The 20,520-nt window shown below is 55.6% G+C and overlaps 2 protein-coding genes across 3 annotated transcripts; one reads left to right on the forward strand and one right to left on the reverse strand.

Annotated features, from left to right (window-relative positions):
* Window positions 1–496: 496 nt before the first annotated feature.
* Window positions 497–2,989, reverse strand: RPL8 (ribosomal protein L8). The gene is made up of 6 exons (XM_082675211.1): window positions 2,907–2,989; window positions 2,526–2,672; window positions 2,304–2,445; window positions 1,837–2,055; window positions 918–1,033; window positions 497–689 (listed from the first exon to the last, which is right to left on the reverse strand). The coding sequence occupies exons 2-6, from the start codon at window positions 2,661–2,663 to the stop codon at window positions 531–533; spliced, it is 774 nt and encodes a 257-aa protein (XP_082531337.1). The 5' UTR covers window positions 2,664–2,672; window positions 2,907–2,989; the 3' UTR covers window positions 497–530.
* Window positions 2,990–7,450: 4,461 nt separating this feature from the next.
* ZNF7 (zinc finger protein 7) lies at window positions 7,451–20,191 on the forward strand. 2 transcript variants are annotated; one of them, XM_082674536.1, is made up of 5 exons: window positions 7,451–7,511; window positions 8,877–8,924; window positions 9,443–9,569; window positions 13,905–14,021; window positions 15,718–20,191. In XM_082674536.1, the coding sequence occupies exons 2-5, from the start codon at window positions 8,922–8,924 to the stop codon at window positions 17,499–17,501; spliced, it is 2,031 nt and encodes a 676-aa protein (XP_082530662.1). In that variant the 5' UTR covers window positions 7,451–7,511; window positions 8,877–8,921; the 3' UTR covers window positions 17,502–20,191. The 2 variants fall into 2 exon arrangements, with proteins under 2 accessions (XP_082530662.1, XP_082530661.1); XM_082674535.1 differs by lacking the exon at window positions 7,451–7,511 and adding an exon at window positions 8,673–8,775.
* The last annotated feature ends 329 nt before the right edge of the window (window positions 20,192–20,520 follow it).

A 20,520-nucleotide genomic window follows, 5' to 3' on the forward strand; every position in this document is an offset into this window, starting at 1 on the left:
ATGGGCCTCCACTCCCATTCTGGTGCCCAGTCTGCCCTGGCTCTATCAGCTTTGACCAGTCTATCATTTAGTCTGGGACAAGGTGCTAGTGCGCTATTGCCAAAAAGGAAGCCCATCTGTTGAGAAACTAGTCTGGTCCTTCCATTGCAAGGCAGCACCCCTGCTCTCCAGCCTGTGGCTCCAGGGACACCACTCTCTCACCCAACAGCACCCAAACCCTCATCCAGATTCTCCAAGTGCTCAAGAAAAGTTAGTGAACAGAGGTCTGGGGGCTACACTCCTTGTGAGTGGGCTTCTCTGCTCCACGTGCAGGTGGTGGGGGATTCCAGGAGTCAAGATGTGAAGCAACCCAGCAGCCCCACCTTCTCTGTCCAAAGCTTCCACTGTTCACTAGTGCAACTACTTCATCTTCCTCCTTCCTCCCTATGTGGAACACCAAGGCACTCCTCCCAGCAGGGACCCTTCCCTCTGAAACCATGGAAAAGCGCAGCTCAGCTGTGAAAAAGACAAACTTTATTGAGCCTCCAGCCCTAATTCTCTTTCTCCTGCACAGTCTTGGTTCCCCGGAGACGCCCAGTCCGGCGGGCAGCAATGAGACCCACTTTCCGGCCAGCAGGGGCATCTCTGCGGATGGTAGAGGGTTTGCCGATGTGCTGGTGGTTGCCACCTCCGAAGGGATGCTCCACAGGCTGCGAGAAGAGGGAAGTGGTGTTGGGTGTGGCCCCGACCTGCCTTAGGAGGGCTTGGGGAAGGGTATAATCAACCAGCCTGTGCTTACAAACCATCACCGAGAGCCTCACAGTACAAATCCCCCACCACAGAGAAGAGGGAACACTACAGGAAGGAGCCTGTCCACCCCATCTCACAGCCCCAGTACACTGAATACCCCCACCACTGTCCATTTCTGGGCCACTTACATTCATGGCCACACCCCGCACACGTGGCCAACAATTCCTCTTTGCCTTATACTTGTGGTAGGCACGGCCAGCCTTCAGAATGGGCTTGTCAATGCGGCCACCTCCAGCCACCACACCTGTTGGAGACCAGGGACCTCAGGGAGATGTATCACACCCTGCCCAGCACTGGGGGACCTTCCCATCAGGCAGAGCATCCCCTGCTTGGTCCGTGCCAGTGTCCCACCCCCGTGTGTCATACAGCATCACACGTTCCCAGGAACCTCAGAAATGCCTCGAAACCATCACCAAGCACCAAGTGCCCTTGCAGCCTATCAGCCGACAAGTTTCTTCAGGCGCTGCAGGGTCGTTAAGCCAGGGCTTTATTCACATCGTCTGGAATGCCTGCCTTGATCCACGGTTCTCCAGGAAGTCGTCCCCTTTGCAGGGTCTGACACTGCACTCCTGCAAGCACCTCCCCACCCCAAACAGGACAGCTGACCCAGCCTGCCACTTCTCTGCCATTGTTTTGTTTATCCTGTGAGCACATCCTCAAGAGCCTCCCCCATGCAAGACTGGCTTTGCCACATGGATTCAAAGATGTTGACAAAAACCAAACTAAACAAACTTGGGTTCATGTGCTTTTTTCCTGGGTGCCTTTAAGGAAATCACACATATCTTGGTAGGATGTTAACGGGCAGGGATCACATAAGTCCAGGTTATCCCCAAGCGCAGACGAGTCTGCCTTAAGAGTCTCAGCGGGTTCGGTCTCATTCAATACCCAACCAGCAGTTAAGTAAGAACTGCTATGCCCACTTTAGAGCTGTGCTCAAGCTTACACAGCCCACACTTCAGTGAAGCAGGCAGCTGGGTTCCAGGTCCCTATCTAGCTGCTGGCTGTCCACAGGAGACCCACAGCGTTCAACCGACACCTTCCACTCACCGACCACAGCCCTGTTGGCGGAAGAGATGACCTTCTTAGAGCCCGAGGGCAGCTTCACTCTGGTCTTCTTTGTCTCAGGGTTGTGGGAGATGACAGTCGCATAGTTCCCAGAGGCCCTGGCCAGCTTGCCCCGGTCACCAGGTTTCTCCTCCAGACAACACACGATGGTGCCCTCGGGCATGGTGCCCACCGGGAGCACATTGCCGATGTTGAGCTGGGCTGCAAGGGGAAGCAGCAGCAGCCGGCAGTCAACAGCGTAAGGTGGTGTCCTAACCACTGCTTGCCAAAAACAAAGCCAGCGCAGCACTCCACAGCCAGCCTCCTCCTACAGTTCTCCAGGCACCCACCGAGTATGCGTGGCCAAGCAGGTCTGCTGCCTCAGTGTTCCTCCCCCGACCCAAGGCGTAAACCTCAAGGAACCGCAGGTTCCTCCCCACCGCCACCTTCCATCTAGGCGCGACACTCACCCTTCTTGCCGCAGTACACGAACTGGCCAGTGTGGATGCCCTCGGCGGCGATGAACAACTCCGTCCGCTTCTTAAAACGGTACGGATCCCGGAAGACCACCTTGGCAAGGGGCGCGCCGCGGCCCGGGTCGTGGATGATGTCCTGCGGGTCGAGGCGGCTTGAGTGGCGTGGGTCCCGCCGGGCGCCCCACACCCCCACCCGCCCCAGCCCGCGCCCCGAACCTTCACGATGCCCTTGATGTAGCCGTGTCGCTCGGCGAAGTCCACGGCGCGCAGACGCGCGGCGCCCTTTCGGTGCTTCACATGCGCGCGGAACACGGAGCCGGCGCCCTTCCTCTGCCCACGGATCACGCGACCCATCGCGGCGGTCTGGGGGTGGCTCATGGTCAGCGGCCGGGCGGCCCAGGCACCCCCACCACCCCGACTTCAGGGCTCCCGCTCCCCCGGCTCCTCCCTCCAGGTCTCGGCACTCTTCGCGCCCCCCTCCCCGGCCGTGCGACCTGGCGCCTTCTGCAGAGCCGGCTGGGGTCCCTCACGGGCCGTAGGGCGCCGCATGGCGCCTGATGGCACCGGATGGCACCAGGCGGCACCAACACGTCCTACCTGCTGCCGGGCACTGCCGAAAGAGGAGACGCGGCCCTTGAGAGCCGCCTTATCTTCCGGGGTGGGGCCGAGAACCCTTAACCTTCCGGCCAGGAGCGGCGGCCGCCACCGCAAGGCACGCCGGGACTTGTAGTCCTCTCGCGGGCGCCAGTGGCCCCTCCCTCGCGCCGGGGCCTCAGCGCAGGCGAACTGAGGTGGTTGGTCCCGCAGTGCGCAGAGGCTCCGGTGGTCTGGCGGGGATGCTGCTCTCCCGCCGCGGGGCCGTCGAGTGGGCGGGCAAGCCTACCAGAAAGGGAGTCTCCAGTAGGGCACATCTTTCGGGCAGGGGGCTTCTGGAGAAGTGGGAGGGGTCCTTCCAGAGAGGATCCCTGGAATTAGCCGAAGAGGCGGTGGATCCCCTGAGTGAGACCTGTCAGTAGGCGCGGACAGGGAGAGCTTAGTGACCAGGGCAGTGGGTGTGCAGGTGACGCCTGAGGAGGGAGAGCCAGCGAGGTAGGGAGAGAGTGAGGGCAGGGGTCTCAGGGAGCAGAGGGGCTTGCACTCAGGGCTCTGGGGTGGTGTGTTTGCACCAGTGCGGGCAGGTGGGTTTTGCAGGGGTGGAGGCCAGAGAGACATCAGGAGAAGGTGACAGGAGAGGGAAGGAAGGGTCCATGTGGCCACATGCTGAAGCCACAGGGGAGCACGAGGCGCCCGGAGAGACAGCCGACTCTTGGCAGATAGCTCATCCGGAGGCTGCACAGCGTACAGCAGGGCCAGGAGCTGAGGGGCACCGGGGCCGCCCTGGGGCAGGGTGACGGACTCTGGGGTCAGCTCGGGATAGGCCTGGAAGACCAGAAGGGCAGAGGAAGAGTGGGATGGAGGTGGGGACAGTGCTTGGACTTGTGGGCTGTGGGGTCCCTAGGATGGAGTATGGGGGGGCGGCCCTGAGAGAGGCAAGATGGAAACACCACAAACCCTGCCTTCAAGGGACTCCGGTCCACGTGGGAAAAAAGTTGAGTACAGGGCAGGAGTCAGACAGGAGCAGGTGGTGCCAAGGCCTCTCTGTGCTGGGCACAGGCCTGTCACCCGCAGCCCCTGCTGCCCACCTCCTCAGGCCCCCTCCGGCACCTCGTTCATTTTGCTCTCAGGACCCCAAGCCCCTGACCTCCTCAGGTAACATTTCCCTGGGGGACTCAGGGAGCTTCTGCTTCTGTTCAGGGCTTGGGGTCTCCCGGTTCCTCCTGCCAGCTTTTGAGTCAAGCGAGGCTAAATCCAAAAGGCAATCCTGGAGGCAGCAAAGGACCTTAGAGCGAGGCTTTGGCACAAACCAACCAATCCAGAGCCCACACTCCCAGCTGTCTCCTTTATGAGACTCACACCCCACACCAATGTTTCCCTGCCCTACATCACCCCAGCGCCAGGTATGGGACAACTAGAGACCAACCATAACCTGATAACCTGCAGCCTGCTGAAATTATTCAAACACATGATTCTCAGCTTACTCAGCGTGCCTGCTCTGCCTTGCCCATTCTTTCCTGCGGAAACCCCAGTGAAGGCTCTGGGCCACACCTTCCCTCCCCTCTTTTGCCTCCTCACCAACCTAGTGCTTCCCTGTGTGGCCCCATGTGGTGTGCCCTGCCTCCCATTCCAGAGACCCGTGAGTATAAATGTCTTCCTTCACTTCCGAGTCTGTATGTCTTACCATCCCCGATTAAAAGAAACCCGAGGAAAAAAAAAAAAAAAAAAGAAACCCGAGGTACATTTTAGCACACCATGAGGTTCCTGAGTGCTCAGGGATGGTGATGGCCTTCAGGGGCTCCGTCTGTTCCGGTTCATTGAAAGTGTTATTGCTCTGGGCCATCTACTAGACTACAGAAAATCTAGTAGATGGCCCAGACTGGCCTTGGAAACACAGCTCTTTGAAAATAATTTTTCTTTTGGCCGCACAGCTTGCGGGATCATAATTCCCTGACCAGGGATTGAGCCTGCACCCATGGCCGTGAAAACGTGGAATCCTAAGCACTGGACTGCCAGGGAATTCCCAAAAATAATTTTTAAACTGGGCTTTTCCCCTGGGAACACTTACAGCTTGGAATCCCAATCGCAGGCCGGAAATAGCTGGAAAGTAATCTGGGTTGGCCCAGAGAAAGGGCACTGTGACCATTTGGGGAACCATGCAGGCCCCTGACATTTTAAAAAAATATTTATTATTTTTTAAATAATCTTTTTAAATTAATTAATTAATTTATTTATTGGCTGCATTGGGTCTTCGTTGCTGCGCACAGGCTTTCTCTAGTTGCGGCGAGCGGAGGCTACTCTTCGTTGCAGTGCGCGGGCTTCTCATTGCAGTGGCTTCTCTTGTTGCGGAGCACAGGCTTTAGACGTGCGGGCTTCAGCAGCTGTGGCACACCGGCTCAGTAGTTGTGGCTCGTGGGCTCTAGAGCGCAGGCTCAGCGGTTGTGGCGCACGGGCTTAGTTGCTCGGCGGCATGTGGGATCTTCCCGGACCAGGGCTCGAACCCGTGTCCCCTGCATTGGCAGGTGGCGTTTTAACCACTGCGCCACCAGGGAAGTCCCTAAATATTATTTATTTATTTATTTATTTAGGCTGCTCCGGGTCTTAGCTGCTCGTGAACTCTTTTTTTAGTTGCGGCATGCGGGATCTAGTTCCCTGACCAGGGATCGAATCCCGGCCCCCTGCATCGGGAGCACGGAGTCTTAGCCACTGGACAACCAGGGAAGTTCCCCAGGCCCCTTACTGTTAATAGTCTGTTTGCTCAGGATGATGGGACTCAGCCACGGAGGCCCTGGAATGGCCTGCAGTGGATAGAAGCAGTCTCCTTCACCCCACTCCCGGGCAGCACCCTCAGTGCCCTGGTACCTGCACCTCCCACACTGCCCAGATGTCTGCTGGGTGGACACTCTGGGCCAGGCTTTTGTGGTGGCTGAGATGGCTCTGTCCTCAGGGTCCACAGACCCAAGCATCAGCCCTGGCTCCCCCTCTTGCTCCCTGGGTCATCCTTACCTTGAGGAGGCCAGGCTAGGGCCCAGGTTTGCCAGCCCCTCCTCTAGATGGAGCAGTGTGAAGATCCTCCAGCAGGAAGTCTCCCAGTAAGTAGATCAGGACCACCAGTGAGCTCAGGGTACCTGAGCGCTTGGCTGGCGATTAAGGTTAGGAAGCAGGCATATTCCCAGCCCTTTCCCATTCTCCATTCCTTCGTTTATTCATACTTTGCACAGATGCTCTCTGAGCGTGAGCAGGGAGGATGTGGGGACGGGAGAGTTGAGTTCGAGCTGGGAGGTGTGGGGTGGGAGCGCCGGGACCATGCCGCACAGGGGCCCAGGGAGAGGAGCTAGTTCCTCCGAGCGTACTTGCTTTTCTCTTCCACCTCCCCTAGGAGTCGGTCCGGGAGCTGATTCTGACCATTTCCTTACTTTGGTTTGCACCAATTTCACAGTGGCTTTGCCTGGGACCCCGGGATTTGGATCGTCGACAAGTCGGGTGTCAGGGCCCTCCCCGCGAAAAGCTCTGCGCACCCTTCCCCCGCCCTTCCCTCTCCAGGGCTGTCCAGTGTGAAGAGCTCCAGGGACCGGGGCCGCACAAAGCTGAGGCCTCCGAAGACGCAGACAGCGTCCTCCCCAGGGCTGCAGGGACCTGGGGAGGCTCCTGCTGAGTTCCAAAGAAGTTGGGGTGCCCGCCCCTACACACAGGACAGCGTGGATCTGGGAGAACACCCAGAACAGGTGGCCCCGGGGGCCACACGAAGTTGGGGATGGGTGGGGGCGCAGCGAGGAGAAGCCTTGACCTGACCTCGGGGTCCCACCCCATCCGGTCCCACCCCATCCGGTCTCTCGGCAGGTCCTGGGCTGTCCTGCTGCCCCGAACCCCGCGATGCACCCAGGGACCCCAGCCCGGAGTCCCGGGTGACGACCCTCCCCTGGGCCTCTCCTTCTCCTGGTGGACCTCACCCTTTCTGGGGCCCTCCCAGCCTCATCTCTGAGCTGTCGGTGCCCCGCCGCACTGCGGTGACCTCCGCCTGGACCATCTGCCCTACCAGGTGCAGAACACCTGCTCTTTGCACACGGCTCTTCTGCGCCCCCAGCAGGCCGTTGCCCCGGACACGGCCTGGGTGGGGGTGTCTCCGTAGTCCTGGGGCCTCGAACGTGCCCAGCGGGTGCGTTCTGCTATGGAAAAACCAGCACATAGAACCGGTGCGGGGACCAGCGCCCTCGGACTGGTGACCGGAGGTGCGCGGGATCGTCCCCAGGCGAACTTCAGGCTCTCCGCCCGCTTCGCCCGGGTCCGCTCCCCGACCCCAGGCCAAGAGACACCGGGCCCAGACCCACGCCTTTCCTGGGCCCCGGCTCCGCCCTCCCCGTACTGTGACCCCGCCCTTTACCGGACTCCGCCCCGCCCTCTCCGGGCTCCATCCTTTCCCCAGCGATCTGGCCCCGCCCGTTCGCCGGCTCCGAGGCGGGGGCGGGGGCCGGCTGGGAACCACCGAGTTGGCCGAGCCTCCGAACCGCCCAGAACGGCCGGAAGGCTGCGGGGCAGAGCGGCCGCGGGCGGCCGAGGCCCATTTCCGGCGTCGTCCCGCGGGTGGGTCCTCGAGCGGCCCGGGGGAGGGTGAGTCGATGCAACACGCGCGGATTAGTGTCGGGGCGCTGCACGTGCTCTTCGCCCTCGGGCGGAGAGACCGCCTACCAGCCCCAGCGCCCTCCCGCCTCCGACTCTGCAGGCCCCGCGCTCCCCGGCCTCTCCGCGGGGAAGCGCGGGTGGCGCGGGCGGCTCTCTAGAGCCCGTGGGCGCCTGGCGGGGTGGTGGTCGAGCCTCGGCCGTCTTGCCCGGCAGAGGTAGGAGGCGGGAGGGGGAGTCCCGCAGATCCGGCCTCGCGGCAGCCTCGTAACCTTCCCGCCGGTTCTAGGCCTGCTCCAGGGGCATCCTTGCTTATCCTACCTGCATAATCATCTCCCTCTAGGGCCCTCTTTTTCCCTCCCTCACTGTCCGTCGAAGGCCTAGACTTAGTGAGGGTGGCAAAAAGGGCTGTACCTTGGGGGAATAAGATATGTATTTTCTCTGAATTCTGGTTGCCGCTAAGGGCCTGCGATTCTCTACAGGGGACCCAGGATACAGCACTGGCCAGGCCCAGGTGGGGACCCACCTGACAGTGGTCACTGCTGCCTTAGCCTTGCTGCCCTCACGGCCTGGGGCTTCGGCCCTCAAGCCGATTTGAGAGCCAGAAGCTCCCCTAGGAAGCCCGCTTCTCATTCTGACCTCCCAGAGAGATGCCTGGGGAGGGGCCAAGTTTATATACTGGGGTTGGGGTGGGGTCCTGTGCCCACTCCTCTTGTCCCTGCAGTCCGTCCTTCCGGTTCCTGTCTATTCGAGCCTCCAGTCGCATCATGCTTCCTCTTGCGGCCCCACAGGCTCATTCAGCCCCGGTTTTTCCTGCCTCATGCCTTTTGCACACGTTGTTCCTGCTGCCTGCGGTGCCCTCCCCACCTCCATTACCTTAGCCAAGTTAGCACCTAGGGGAAGTGACCCATCAGATTAAGTCAGAATTTCCTCGTTTAAGTGCTTTCAGAGTTTCTTGTGCTTCGGTGCTATTATCACAGCTGTAATTTTGCATTTGTTTTTGTGGTCACTTAACTCTCTTCTCCAGTAGACTGCTCCGTGAACGCAAAGTCTGTGTGTACTGTTCACTACTGTATCCCCATTGCTTGGTTGCGCACCTGGCACCCGTGGCAACCACCCATTACATGTTTGTGGAGTGATTCATACATACTACACACTCTGAAAGATGAATGGAGCTTCGGGGGGCAGGTACTCAGGTGCCATGGTGACTTTGGCCCCGCCCCAAGTCCCTGCCAGAGAACACCTGGGGTTGGAGGTAAAGGATGGGGGAACGTAGTACCACGCCCCTCGGTTAGCCTGGAAGTCAGGGGTTGGGGCCTCCAGGATACTGATCTCTGACCTTTTCGTTACTTCCAGCAGGTCTCTGGGCCGGGACACGCGGATCCCCACCCACGCAGGCGCATGGTAGGAGTCTGACTTCCCCCGTTCCCTCCCTCGTTCTGGGAGGGCCCCTTCCTCCTCCTTTGCGCACCCTCCCTGCCCACTGGGCCTGGACCTAGACCCTCCCTTGGCTCCACACTGTGACCCTTGCCGGTCTCCGGCATGCCCATTGCCAAGGTAGTGAGCAAACACCTGCCCAGACCGGGCCTTGCCTGAGGCTCTCTGGGGAAGGTTGTATATCACCGTAGTCTGGGTCCCTCCCCCTTCTCCATACTGTCCCTCCCCTTGATTTTCTTTTCTTTTATTATTATTACTGTTTTGGCCACACTGCGTGGCTTGCAGGATCTTAGTTCCCTGACCAGGGATCTAACCTATGCCCCCTGCAGTGGAAGTGCGGAGTCCTAACCATAGGACCTCCAGGGAATTCTCTCCTCCCCTTGATTTTAGAGCCAAAGGGGCCTGGTGACTGTCTCACCCAACCTTGTGGTCCATGTGCCTGAGACACCCAGGGGTCCCTGGGGGACTGGTGTGTGTCCTTTCAGGAGGCTGTGACGTTTGGTGATGTGGCTGTGCACTTCTCACGGGAGGAATGGCAGTGTCTGGACCCTGGCCAGAGGGCCCTCTACAAGGAGGTGATGCTCGAGAACCACAGCAGTGTGGCCGGACTAGGTGAGGCTTCATCTGGACACCCTTAGCCCCTGCGTCATCGGTCAGCACCCACCTAGCCAGGCCTCTGTTATATATATTTATTTATTTATTGTTTTATTTTATTTATTTTTGGTTGTATTCAGTCTTCGTTGCTGTGTGCGGGCTTCTCATTGTGGTGGCTTCTCTTGTTGCGGAGCATGGGCTCTAGGCGTGTGGGCTTCAGTAGTTGTGGCACGCGGGCTCAGTAGTTGTGGGTCACGGGCTCCAGAGCGCAAGCTCAGTAGCTGTGGCGCAGGGGCTTAGTTGCTCCACAGCATGTAGGATCTTCCTGGACCAGGGCTTGAACCCGTGTCCCCTGCACTGGCAGGTGGATTCTTAACCACTGCGCCACCAGGGAAGCCCCGAGAATCCTTTTTTATCTTTGTCCACACACTGAGCTGTTTCCCCAGCACTAAACAATCCATCCTTTCCCGTTGATTTGTAGAGCTGTCTTTTTCATATGTGTGATGGTGTGTTTCTGAGCTCTGGTCTGTTAGGGGGCAGCTCTCTGCTTTTTGTTAGGTTGTTCTGTTATTAGTATTACTTTTGATTGCTTTGGCTTGTGGCATGTTAATACCTGGTGGGGCAGCTCTCGCTCTTTATTCTTTTTAAAATTTCACTTACTTACGGCTAACAGAGTAGTTCTTTCGTGTAAGTTTAGAATAAGTTTGAGTTCCTTGAAAATTGCACTGGAATTTTTATAGGGGAGTGGTTTGAATTTGTAGATAATGTGAGGAGAACTGGCACCTTTCTGTTAACTGTTCCCACCCAAGACCATGCATTGTGTCTCCATTTACCTACTTACCTCTGCAGACGTTATTAGAGTGTGGGCATTTCCTCCACAGTGGTCTGGTGTTTGATCTTCAGTTTAGGTTGTTTTGTGAATGTATCATTGTTCTGTTATATTTCTAGCTGATTATTGCTGCTGTAGAGAAATGCTCTTGATTTTGGAGGATAGACCTTGTATTTGGCCACTTCATTGGACTCCCTGCTAGTTCTGGTATCATGTTCTAAGGAGGGGCCTGCAAGTGAAAGCTTGGTGTTTTCCCTCCTGGCCCCCATGTGTCCTGATCTTTAGCAATGGCCAGAGCGCCCGTGCTGTTAGGAGTGCTGTGGGCATGCTTGTTTTGTTCTGATTTTAAAGGGAATGCATGTAACTAAGGACAGAAGTTGGCTGAAGAGTTTCGGTGTTTTGTTTTTTGTTTTTGGCTGCGTTGCCGTGCGCGGGCTTTCTCTAGTTGCGGCGAGCGGGGGTACTCTTTGTTGCAGTGTGCGGGCTTCTCATTGTAGTGGCTTCTATTGTTGCGGAGCACAGGCTCCAGGCGCGCGGGCTTCGGTAGTTGTGGCTCACAGGCTCTAGAGTGCACACTCAGTAGTTGTGGTGCACCGGCTTAGTTGCCCCGCGGCATGTAGGATCTTCCCGGAGCAGGGATAGAACCCGTGTTCACTGCATTGGCAGGTGGATATTTCAAATTCTTTTCCTACATTAATTGAGATGTCCATATGTTTTTTTTTTTTTTAGCCTGTTAGTCTAATAAGTTACATTGGCATATTTCCTTATATTCCTGGAATAAACTCTACTTAAGTCATGATATTTACATATGCATTCTGATAACCTTTCGGACTCAGGTAGTCAGTATTGTATTTTGGATTTTTGCATCCCTGTTCCTAAGCCAAATGGACTTGTATGGTTTTTTGTTTGTTTGTTTTTTCTTTTTTGGTGAATTGTCATTATATAGTTTGACATTTTTTGCATATAAGTTTCATAAAATGAGCTGGGAAGCTTTTGTTGTCTTTCTTAATTTCTGGAAGAATTTATATAGATGGAATTAATTGAACCTTCGAGTTTTTGGTTGAACTCACCTGTAAAACCACCTGGGCCTTGGGCCCTTGGGGAAGGAAGGTCTTTGACTGGAATTTACGTTTTATTAATGCCTCATGGTCTATCAAGCTTACGGATTTTCCCCTGTGCCAATTTTGTCATTTCTAGTTTTTGTACAGATAGATCTACTCCTTCAGATTTTCAATTTTTTTAGCGTGTATTTGTTCGTAATACTCTTTATTTTTAATCTCTATTATGTTTGTGTTTGTTTCCCTTGTTTGTTTTATTTTTTGGCAGCATCTTTTCACTGTGTTGACTGTTATTTTTTTAAAAAAATATTTATTTATGTTGGCTGCACTGGGTCTTTGTTGCAGCACACAGGATCTTTTCGTTGTGGCATGTGGACTCTTAGTTGCAGCATGCGGACTTCGTAGGTGTGGTATGCATGTAGGATCTAGTTCCCCCACCAAGGATGGAACCCAGGCCCCCTGCATTGGGAGCACAGAGTCTTACCCACTGGACCACCAGGGAAGTCCCTGTGATTGGTTTTGCCACAAGACTATGCTTTTTATCTTTTTGAAGAACCAGCTTTTGGGTTTTTTTGGGGGGAAGGGGTGCTCTTTCATTGAATCTTGCCCACTTTTGTTATTTTCTCCCTTTTTATTTATTTGTGTTTGCTGTGTTATTTTGTTTACAACTCCTTGAATTTAATATTTACCTTTTCTGTGTTTATCATTCTTGTTTCGTTTTTTAAAAATAAATTTATAATTTAATTTTAATTTTATTTCTGGCTGCATTGGGTCTTTGTTGCGCGCAGGATTTCTCTGGCTGCGGTGAACGGGGCTACTCTTCGTTGCGGTGCATGGGCTTCCCACTGTGGTGGCTTCTCTTGTCACGGAGCACGGCTCTAAGCGTACAGGCTTCAGTAGTTGTGGCACGTGGGCTCAGTAGTTGTGGCTTGCAGGCTCTAGAGCGCAGGCTCAGTAGTTGTGGCGCACGGGCTTAGTTGCTCCACGGCATGTGGGATCTTCCCGGACCAGGGCTCGAACCCGTGTCCCCTGCACTGGCAGGTGGATTCTTAACTACTGTGCCACCAGGGAAGCCCCCAATCATTCTTGTTTCTGGTCAACATATTTTAAAATGTGAAATTTTATCTGTAAGTACTGCTTCAGCTGCGCCCTACAAATTTTGACTTATAGTAAATACAATTTACTTACAGTAAATACCACTTAATAATTCATCATTTAGTTTTCAGGTAGCTAATAGTTTTGAGCTACTTGTTGTGGTGGCTGTCATGTCCAGTTGCATTTAGATCAGGTGCAGTCTGTGGTATTGTTCTGTGGCCTGTGCCTGATCCCCTTCCTGGCTGGCCCAGGGATGTTTCTCTGTGAGCATTGCACATGTGCTTGGTAAGAACACCTGTTTCATGTTGACTGTGGGTCAACTCAGGGTCCTGCCATCACCTGAGACTTCGACCTAGGCTCTCTATGCCTGCCCTTCTCCATCCACACGGCTGGAAACCTGAGGTGTGCTCCAGCCAGAGGGCTTGGCCAGCCCTTGGATGGGCTGGGAGCACATCACACGGCTGGCCCACAGCATGGGGGCTGGCGGCCCCAGAAGGCAGGTGCCAGGTGGGTGCCTGCAGCTCTCCACCCCTCTGCCGAGGCCCCCCAGGGCTTTATATGAGGACTCGAGGCTGGGGCTTCTGGGTGACCATTGGACTTCACACCTGATTTTTTTTTTTAATTTATTTTATTTTATTTTTTGGCGGCACCACGCGACATGTGGGATCTTAGTTCCCAGACCAAGAAGTCAAACCCGTGCCCCCTGCGTTGGAAGCACAGAGTCTTTTTTTTTTTTTGCGGTACGCCGGCCTCTCACTGTTGTGGCCTCTCCCGTTGCGGAGCACAGGCTCCGGACGCGCAGGCTCAGTGGCCATGACTCACGGGCCCAGCTGCTCCACAGCATGCGGGATCTTCCTGGACCGGGGCATGAACCGGTGTCCCCTGCATCGGCAGGTGGACTCTCAACCACTGCGCCACCAGGGGAGCCCAGCACAGAGTCTTAACCACTGGACTGCCACGGAAGTCCTCACACCTTCTGATTTAAAATCCATTTTGTTTGTTGATTTGTTGTTGTTGTTTGTCTTGTTTTTTAACCACGTCAATCTCTTGGGGTGTCCTTGCTCTCGGAACTGAGGGACTGAGGGAAGTGCTGGCAGTGCCTGGCTTCTCTCCCCCTGGGCTAGAGCTGGCCTGTACTAGGCAGATTCGTGTGACAGGGCTCCCTGGGGATCCTGGCCCTGTGTGGATGGAGACAGGGACAGGCTGGGAGTCCAGGAGTTCCTCTGTGTCCAGCCTCAGGAGGCGACAGACCTGGACAGAGAGGGCCCCTGTGCCCCAGTAGCCCCCAGCCCTTCACTCCTGGGAACAAGGGAGGGCTGAGCTGCACTCCCAGCCACACCAATGCCATCTCCTCCTCTGCCGCCTCCACAGCAGGATTCCTGGTCTTCAAGCCTGAGCTGATCTCCCGGCTGGAACAGGGGCAGGAGCCATGGGTCCTCGACCTGCAAGGAGCGGAGGGGAGAGAGGCAGCCAGGACCTCCCAGGCAGGTGAGGTTTCCGGGCACAGGGTGAGAGGGCTGCAGGCGGGAGGCTGGAGGCAGACCCCAGGTGCCACCCACGTGGGCTTGCTGGGCTGCCTGGGAATGCCATGGGGTGGGTTCGGAAGTGTAGACGGGTGGTGGGGCAGCCTCAGGAGAGACTGAACTACAGAAAAGCGAGGGCACAAAACACCCACGCATTATGGCAAAAACGGTTTGTTTTTGAACCACTGTTTGCTCAGTTTGTAATTTTTTTTTGGCGGGGGGGGAATGCTGCATTGGGTCTTTGTTGCTGCACGCGGGCTTTCTCTAGTTGTGGCGAGCAGGGGCTACTCTTCATCGTGGTGCATGGGCTTCTCATTGCAGTGGCTTCTCTTGTTGCGGAGCACGGGCTCTAGGCACATGGGCTCAGTAGTTGTGGCACTTGGGCTCAGTAGTTGTGGCTCGCAGGCTCTAGAGCTCAGGCTCAGTAGTTGTGGCACACAGGCTTAGTCACTCCGTGGCATGTGGGATATTCCCAGACCAGGGCTTGAACCCATGTCCCCTGCATTGGCAGAACCACTGCACCACCGGGGAAGCCCCTGTAATTTTACTAATAGTCTTACTGAGCTCAGGTACACACATGTGGCTCTAAGTGCACTAAGTGTGGCTCTGAGCACTAAGTGTGGCTCTGAGCAGCTGTCCCCTCCCTCCGCCATGCTCCCTCTGGAACTTCTTGGGGCCCTGGGTGACCCCAACCTCTCAGATAAGGCTCTAGGGCTGTGTTAGTGTCCTGGGGTTGCTGTAACAAAGCACCACGAACTGGAGGCTTAAAACAGCAGAGATTTACTGTTTCTCAGTTCTGGAGGCCAGATGTCCAAAATCAAGGTATGGGCAGGGTCATGTCCTCTATGAAACCTGTAGGGGAGGATCCTTCCTGCCTAGTCTAGCTTCTGGGCCCCAGGTATTCCTTGGCTGGTGGCCACATCACTCCAAACCTCCATATGGAGGGCAGGCAGCGTAGGTGGACCCTCCAGAAACCCATGGGAAGGAGGAGTCAGTATGGCCAGCGGGTGTGGCCACCTGGAAGCTGAAGGGCAGACTAGCAAGGGATGCGGCCAGGTGTGCGTCAGAGGGCGTGGCTTGGCGGCAGCTGGATGCCACAGGGTTCAGGCCTGGGGTCCTTCTCAGAACCCCACCCAGTGGACAGCTGGAGGCCCAGTTCTCTTGGGCTCACCACCTGTGTGCCCCTCAGCAGCTCTGGCACCTCATTTTTCTTGGTATCTAACATCCCTCTAGTCACAGTTTTCAGTCTCTCTTTCCTCCTCACTCTACGTTCTCTGCAACCAGGAGCCTCTGACCTCTCAGCCTAGCCCTGCCTCTCACTAAAGCTCCCACCCTATCGAGCTCACTTTGCTTCTTTGTAGATTTTTCCTCATGCTAGTTCCACGTGGGAGGACCTTTCCCCCATGTAGGAGGGAAGCTCTTTGCACTCTGCCAAGTACACTGTAACTGAATGAGTGCATAAAATGAAGTATGAATGAAACCAAATTTTGAGAACTGTCAAAGGCATTGACTTCTTGTAGCGTCTTTCCATGTGCTCAATGCAGACTGTCTGGGAGGGGGCTCAGTCCCAGGGGTGGTGTGCACCCCTGCCCCATCCTCCAGTCTTTGTCCTTCCTCTGAGCACAGGGGATAAGCAGCAGTTTACTTCCTGTTCATTTCAGATTCTACAATCGGGACCGAGAGTGAGCAGGCCTGTGAAGACATTGACCGTCTAAAATCAGAATCCCATGTGGTCATGGTCAAAACCCCGTCCCAGGACTTCCCCCAGAGTCCTGGCTTTGGAGATGCCTCTGATCCCGAGGTCTGTTCAGAGAGTCAGCCAACCTCCCTCTTCCAGAAAAACTGCTTGAATATAGGGACTGTGGCTCCCAGGGAGACCTTCGCTGAGCAAGAGGCCCAGGGGTGTGGCGAGCGGGGGAGCGGTGGCCGCCTGGGTTGTCGACGTGATCAAAGTCAGGGGTCCTTGCGAAGATGTGACATCTGTGGTAGGAGTTTCCGATCTACTTCAGATGTCTCTCTGCATCAGGAAATTAATACACAGAAGAGACCTAACAGCTGCCAGGAGTGCCAAAAAAAATTACCTGATTGCTTACAGGGGAGACATCTGAGTACCTTGCATGGTGAGAAGCCGTATGAGTGTGAGGAGTGTGGGAAGGTCTTCAGGTTGTGCTCACAGCTTACTCAGCATCAGAGGATCCATACTGGAGAGAAGCCGTTTAAATGCACCGAGTGTGGGAAGGCCTTTCGTCTGAGCTCGAAACTCATTCAGCATCAAAGGATTCACACTGGGGAGAAGCCCTACAGGTGTGAGGAATGTGGAAAAGCCTTTGGTCAGAGCTCTAGCCTCATCCACCATCAGAGGGTCCACACGGGAGAGAGGCCCTATGGCTGCCGGGAGTGCGGGAAGGCCTTCAGCCAGCAGTCTCAGCTGGCCAGGCACCAGAGGACCCATACGGGAGAGAGGCCCTACCCATGCCAGGAGTGTGGGAAGGCCTTCAGCCAGAGCTCAACCCTAGCTCAGCACCAGCGGATGCACGCTGGGGAGAAACTTCAGCTCCCAAGAGCCCCGGATAGCCCCAGCCTGGTTGCACATCAGAGGTTGCATGCTACCGAGAAACCGTTTAAGTGTGACGAGTGTGGGAAGGCTTTCCGGTGGGTCTCCCGCCTTAGTCAGCATCAGCTGACGCATACTGGAGAGAAACCTTATAAATGCAACAAGTGTTCAAAAGCCTTTGGTTGCAGCTCACGGCTTATTCGCCACCAGAGAACTCACACTGGAGAAAAACCATTTAAGTGTGAAGAATGTGGGAAAGGCTTTGTCCAGGGCTCACACCTAATTCAGCATCAGAGAATTCACACTGGAGAGAAGCCCTATGAGTGCAGTGACTGTGGGAAGGCCTTCAGCCAGAGCTCAAGCCTCATTTACCATCAGAGGATCCATAAAGGGGAGAAGCCCTACGAGTGCCTCGAATGTGGAAAAGCCTTCAGTATGAGCACACAGCTCACAATACACCAGCGGGTGCACACGGGGGAGAGGCCCTATAAGTGCAGTGAATGTGGGAAAGCCTTCAGTCAGAACTCCACCCTTTTCCAGCACCAGATCATTCACGCTGGGGTGAAGCCCTATGGATGCAGCGAGTGTGGGAAAGCCTTCAGCCGGAGCTCGTACCTCATCGAGCACCAGAGGATCCACACTCGAGCCCAGTGGTACCACGAGTATGGGAATACTCTGGAAGCTTCTACCCACGTGAGCCGTAAGAAAGTTAATACTGTAAAGAAACTTCATAAATGTAACGAATGTGAAAAAATATTCAGATGGCGCTCGCATCTAATTATACACCAGAGAATTCACACTGGAGAGAAACCTTATAAATGTAATGAATGTGGCAAAGCTTTTAATAGGAGCTCAAGGCTTACTCAGCATCAGAAAATTCACATGGGATAGACCACTCACCTTTACGAATGTGTATAAATGTGAATAAACCTACAGCCTTAACTTATTATGGGATCATTTATACTGACGATTTAGAATGTTGTGAAAGATTCAGAATTGCTCTCTTAGGAGAGAGAACATCCAGATTCACATGAGGTATATGTTTATTTGCTGGCACGTTTGACCTTCAGTAAAGCCCGTGTCCCTCACATCAAGGTGCACATGTGTAGCATTTGAGTTCACAGAGGGAAGACCCCAGGTCCTGCGGACGAGGAAGAGGCATGAGAAAAGCCCCGTGAGCCCCGCCAGACGAGTGGATTGAAAGAAGTTACCCAGGACGTCTTCCTTAAGCACCAGGTACTCAGACTGGCTTCAGCAGCAAGATATGCTCACTTGTGTCCGCGGGGCCCCAGGCAGCGTGGCCGGTCCCCCTCACCTGACTCCCCCGGCAGGGCCTCTGGGGAGGAGCTGGCTCCAGCAGCAGTGCCCGGGCCCAGGGACAGTGTCACTGGCCCACCCTACGTCCAGAGCCCAGCTGCTTCGGTTACAAGGATCAGATGCGCAGCCCTCACTGGGATTCCCAGCCCGGCCCTCAGCATTGCAGGAGACTCACCTCAGTCCCGAGAACACCACCAGAGGCTGGGATGTGTGTTGTTGGCTGCTGCTGGCCAGACGTCCTCAAAACTCCAGCCACGGGGACTGCCCAAACTGGGGGGTCTGCGAGCAGACACACGAGCCCGTGCGTTCTCACAGGCCTGAGGACGGTGGAGATGCCTGCTCACCAGGATCAGTGTGTCGGCGTGGTCTTGTGGGCCCCACAGGTCCCAGGGCAGAGGGCCCCACGGGTGCTGAGCAACGGGTGCGCGTGAGCGAGCCTGCTCCGCCCACATCACCTTCTCCCTGGGTTTTCTCTGCCAGCCCAGCCTGGAGAAACAGCCAGGGTAGAGTGGTCAGGGCCCTTGGTTTCTTGGCACGGGTGGAAAGAATGTGCTGGGGAGATCACCGCTCCGCCCACCCCTCTGGTGAACCTGACTGACAGGCTGGGGCTGCGGAGCAGCTCACAGAGCATCTCATCAAGGCCTGTGAGCCACAGGATGAGGCTGACATGTAGCATCAAGTCCAGCCCTGCTTGGGGCCCTGGACTCGGCAGTGGTGACTCGGGACCAGGTGTGTCATTTGCACAGGCTGCCACCCAGGACCACCCCCCGAGACCTGCCAATCTTTGGTGCCATTGCCAGTAATCACAGGCCAAGGGCGGCCTGCCACAGAGAAGCCACTTCTCCCATGTACGGACAGGTGAACCTGAGGGACATAGGTCACTTCAGGATTTATTGCAACACGACTTGGGTCACCATCACACTGGTTGGGTGAAGCCCAGATCGCCTTGTGCGACATGGCCCAGAATCAGCCCATGGGTTTGTATCAGGGGAAACTGCTGCTCCGTGTGTACTGGAGGGCCTGGTGGGGCTGGGGACAGTGGAGTTCAGGGTGGCCGAGTTCACGTGAGTTTTCGTTCTCAGCACGTGGACAGGGACTCAGCCCCACGGCAGCTCAGCCTGATCTGCCAGTTCACCTGACAAAAGGTATGACATGTTCTCAGGTTGCAGTGTTGTCTCTGGGGATGAGGATCATCCCCCAACCTGCACCTTCGGGGGTGTTCCCGCCCTGGGCGGAGGACACCATGCAGTCATTGTGGCCCTGCAGCAGCTGTAACCCCATCTCCCTGGCCGTCCCCTGCTCCACCCAGAGCTTGTGTCTGAAGGGTCAGTGCGAGAGCGCAGGGACTTCTACAGACTGTGCAGAGATCATGTTCCCGCCTCGGCTGGTGTGCTCAACCAGGTGGTCACCGCCATCAGAGCCGGACAGGGTGGGCACATGTGAGTGGGCTGCATCTTAGGCTTTGTGAGCCACCCAAGGATGGGACAAGAGTCAGGGTCCCGGTGCTCGTGCCACACGCGCCCTCCACTGGCGCCTGGTGCCACCATGTGCTGGAAGGGCCTCCCGAGGCCCCGTGCTCTCGCCTTCTGGCTCTGTGAAGGCTGTTTGTCGCTGGGTGTGCCGTCCCCACAAGGGATTTGTCTCCTGGCCACTTTCTGGTAATGATGGACAAAGGGGTGGAAGGCCTCTGGACTCCAGGTTCTGCACTGGGTAGGATGCTTCTGTTTTCCCCTAACAGCACTTGCAGGCTCGCCAAAAAGGGCCAGAGGGACCAGCCTTAAATCTGTTTCAGCACCTGGATTCTTTCTGGATCAGCACGGTCCTAAGTCGGGTTGGCTGACTGTGTGGCCCGTGGGCCAAATGCGGACCTGTGCCCACATCTGTGAGGCCTGCTGATCAGCCTGAAGCCACTGGGACCTACACGGCCCCCAGAACCTGAGCCAGAGTCAGTCCTGCAAATGCCCTCATGTCCAGGAACTCAATCACAGACAGCCAAGGAGTAAGGCAGCTGCTTGAGCTGTAGCCCATCTGACGCTCCGCCTTCTGGCTCCGCCTCTTGGCTCCGCCTCCGAGGGCCCTGTGGGCTCCTGAGCGCTTCAGCTTTTGGTGCTGCTCCCAACCCATGGTTGCTCGGATCAGCGTCAGGGTTTTCATGTGCCTGCTTTTACCTTTTATCAGGCCACGAGCTAAGGGTGGGTTACGTTTTTATGTGGTTGGGGGGGAAAGACTATTTTGTGACATTTGAAAATTATATTGAAATCAGATTTCAGTGTGACCAAATAAAGGTTCTTGGAACACAGCTGTCCCATTTGTTTGCCGGTTGCCTCCGACCGAGTGGCAGTCCTGCCTCGTTTACTTGGGTAAAAACTTCATGCCTCCAGCCTTTGAGGGATTATTTTTCCTCTCTCTTCATAGTGTGCTTTGTTCACTTAAATGTCCCAATACAACCAAGAATTCAACAGAAATACATCTCAAGCTCTGCATTCCAGTCTAGAATATCGACTGCAGAAGTACAGGGTGAGGAGTCCTTTCTTAGCTGAGTCCATGTGAAAAAGATGTGTAGTATTCGTGTGTCACCTGGCGAGACATTGTG

The sequence above is a fragment of the Grampus griseus genome (assembly GCF_964374135.1).
Source record: "Grampus griseus genome assembly, chromosome: 17".
Lineage (NCBI taxonomy): Eukaryota > Metazoa > Chordata > Mammalia > Artiodactyla > Delphinidae > Grampus > Grampus griseus.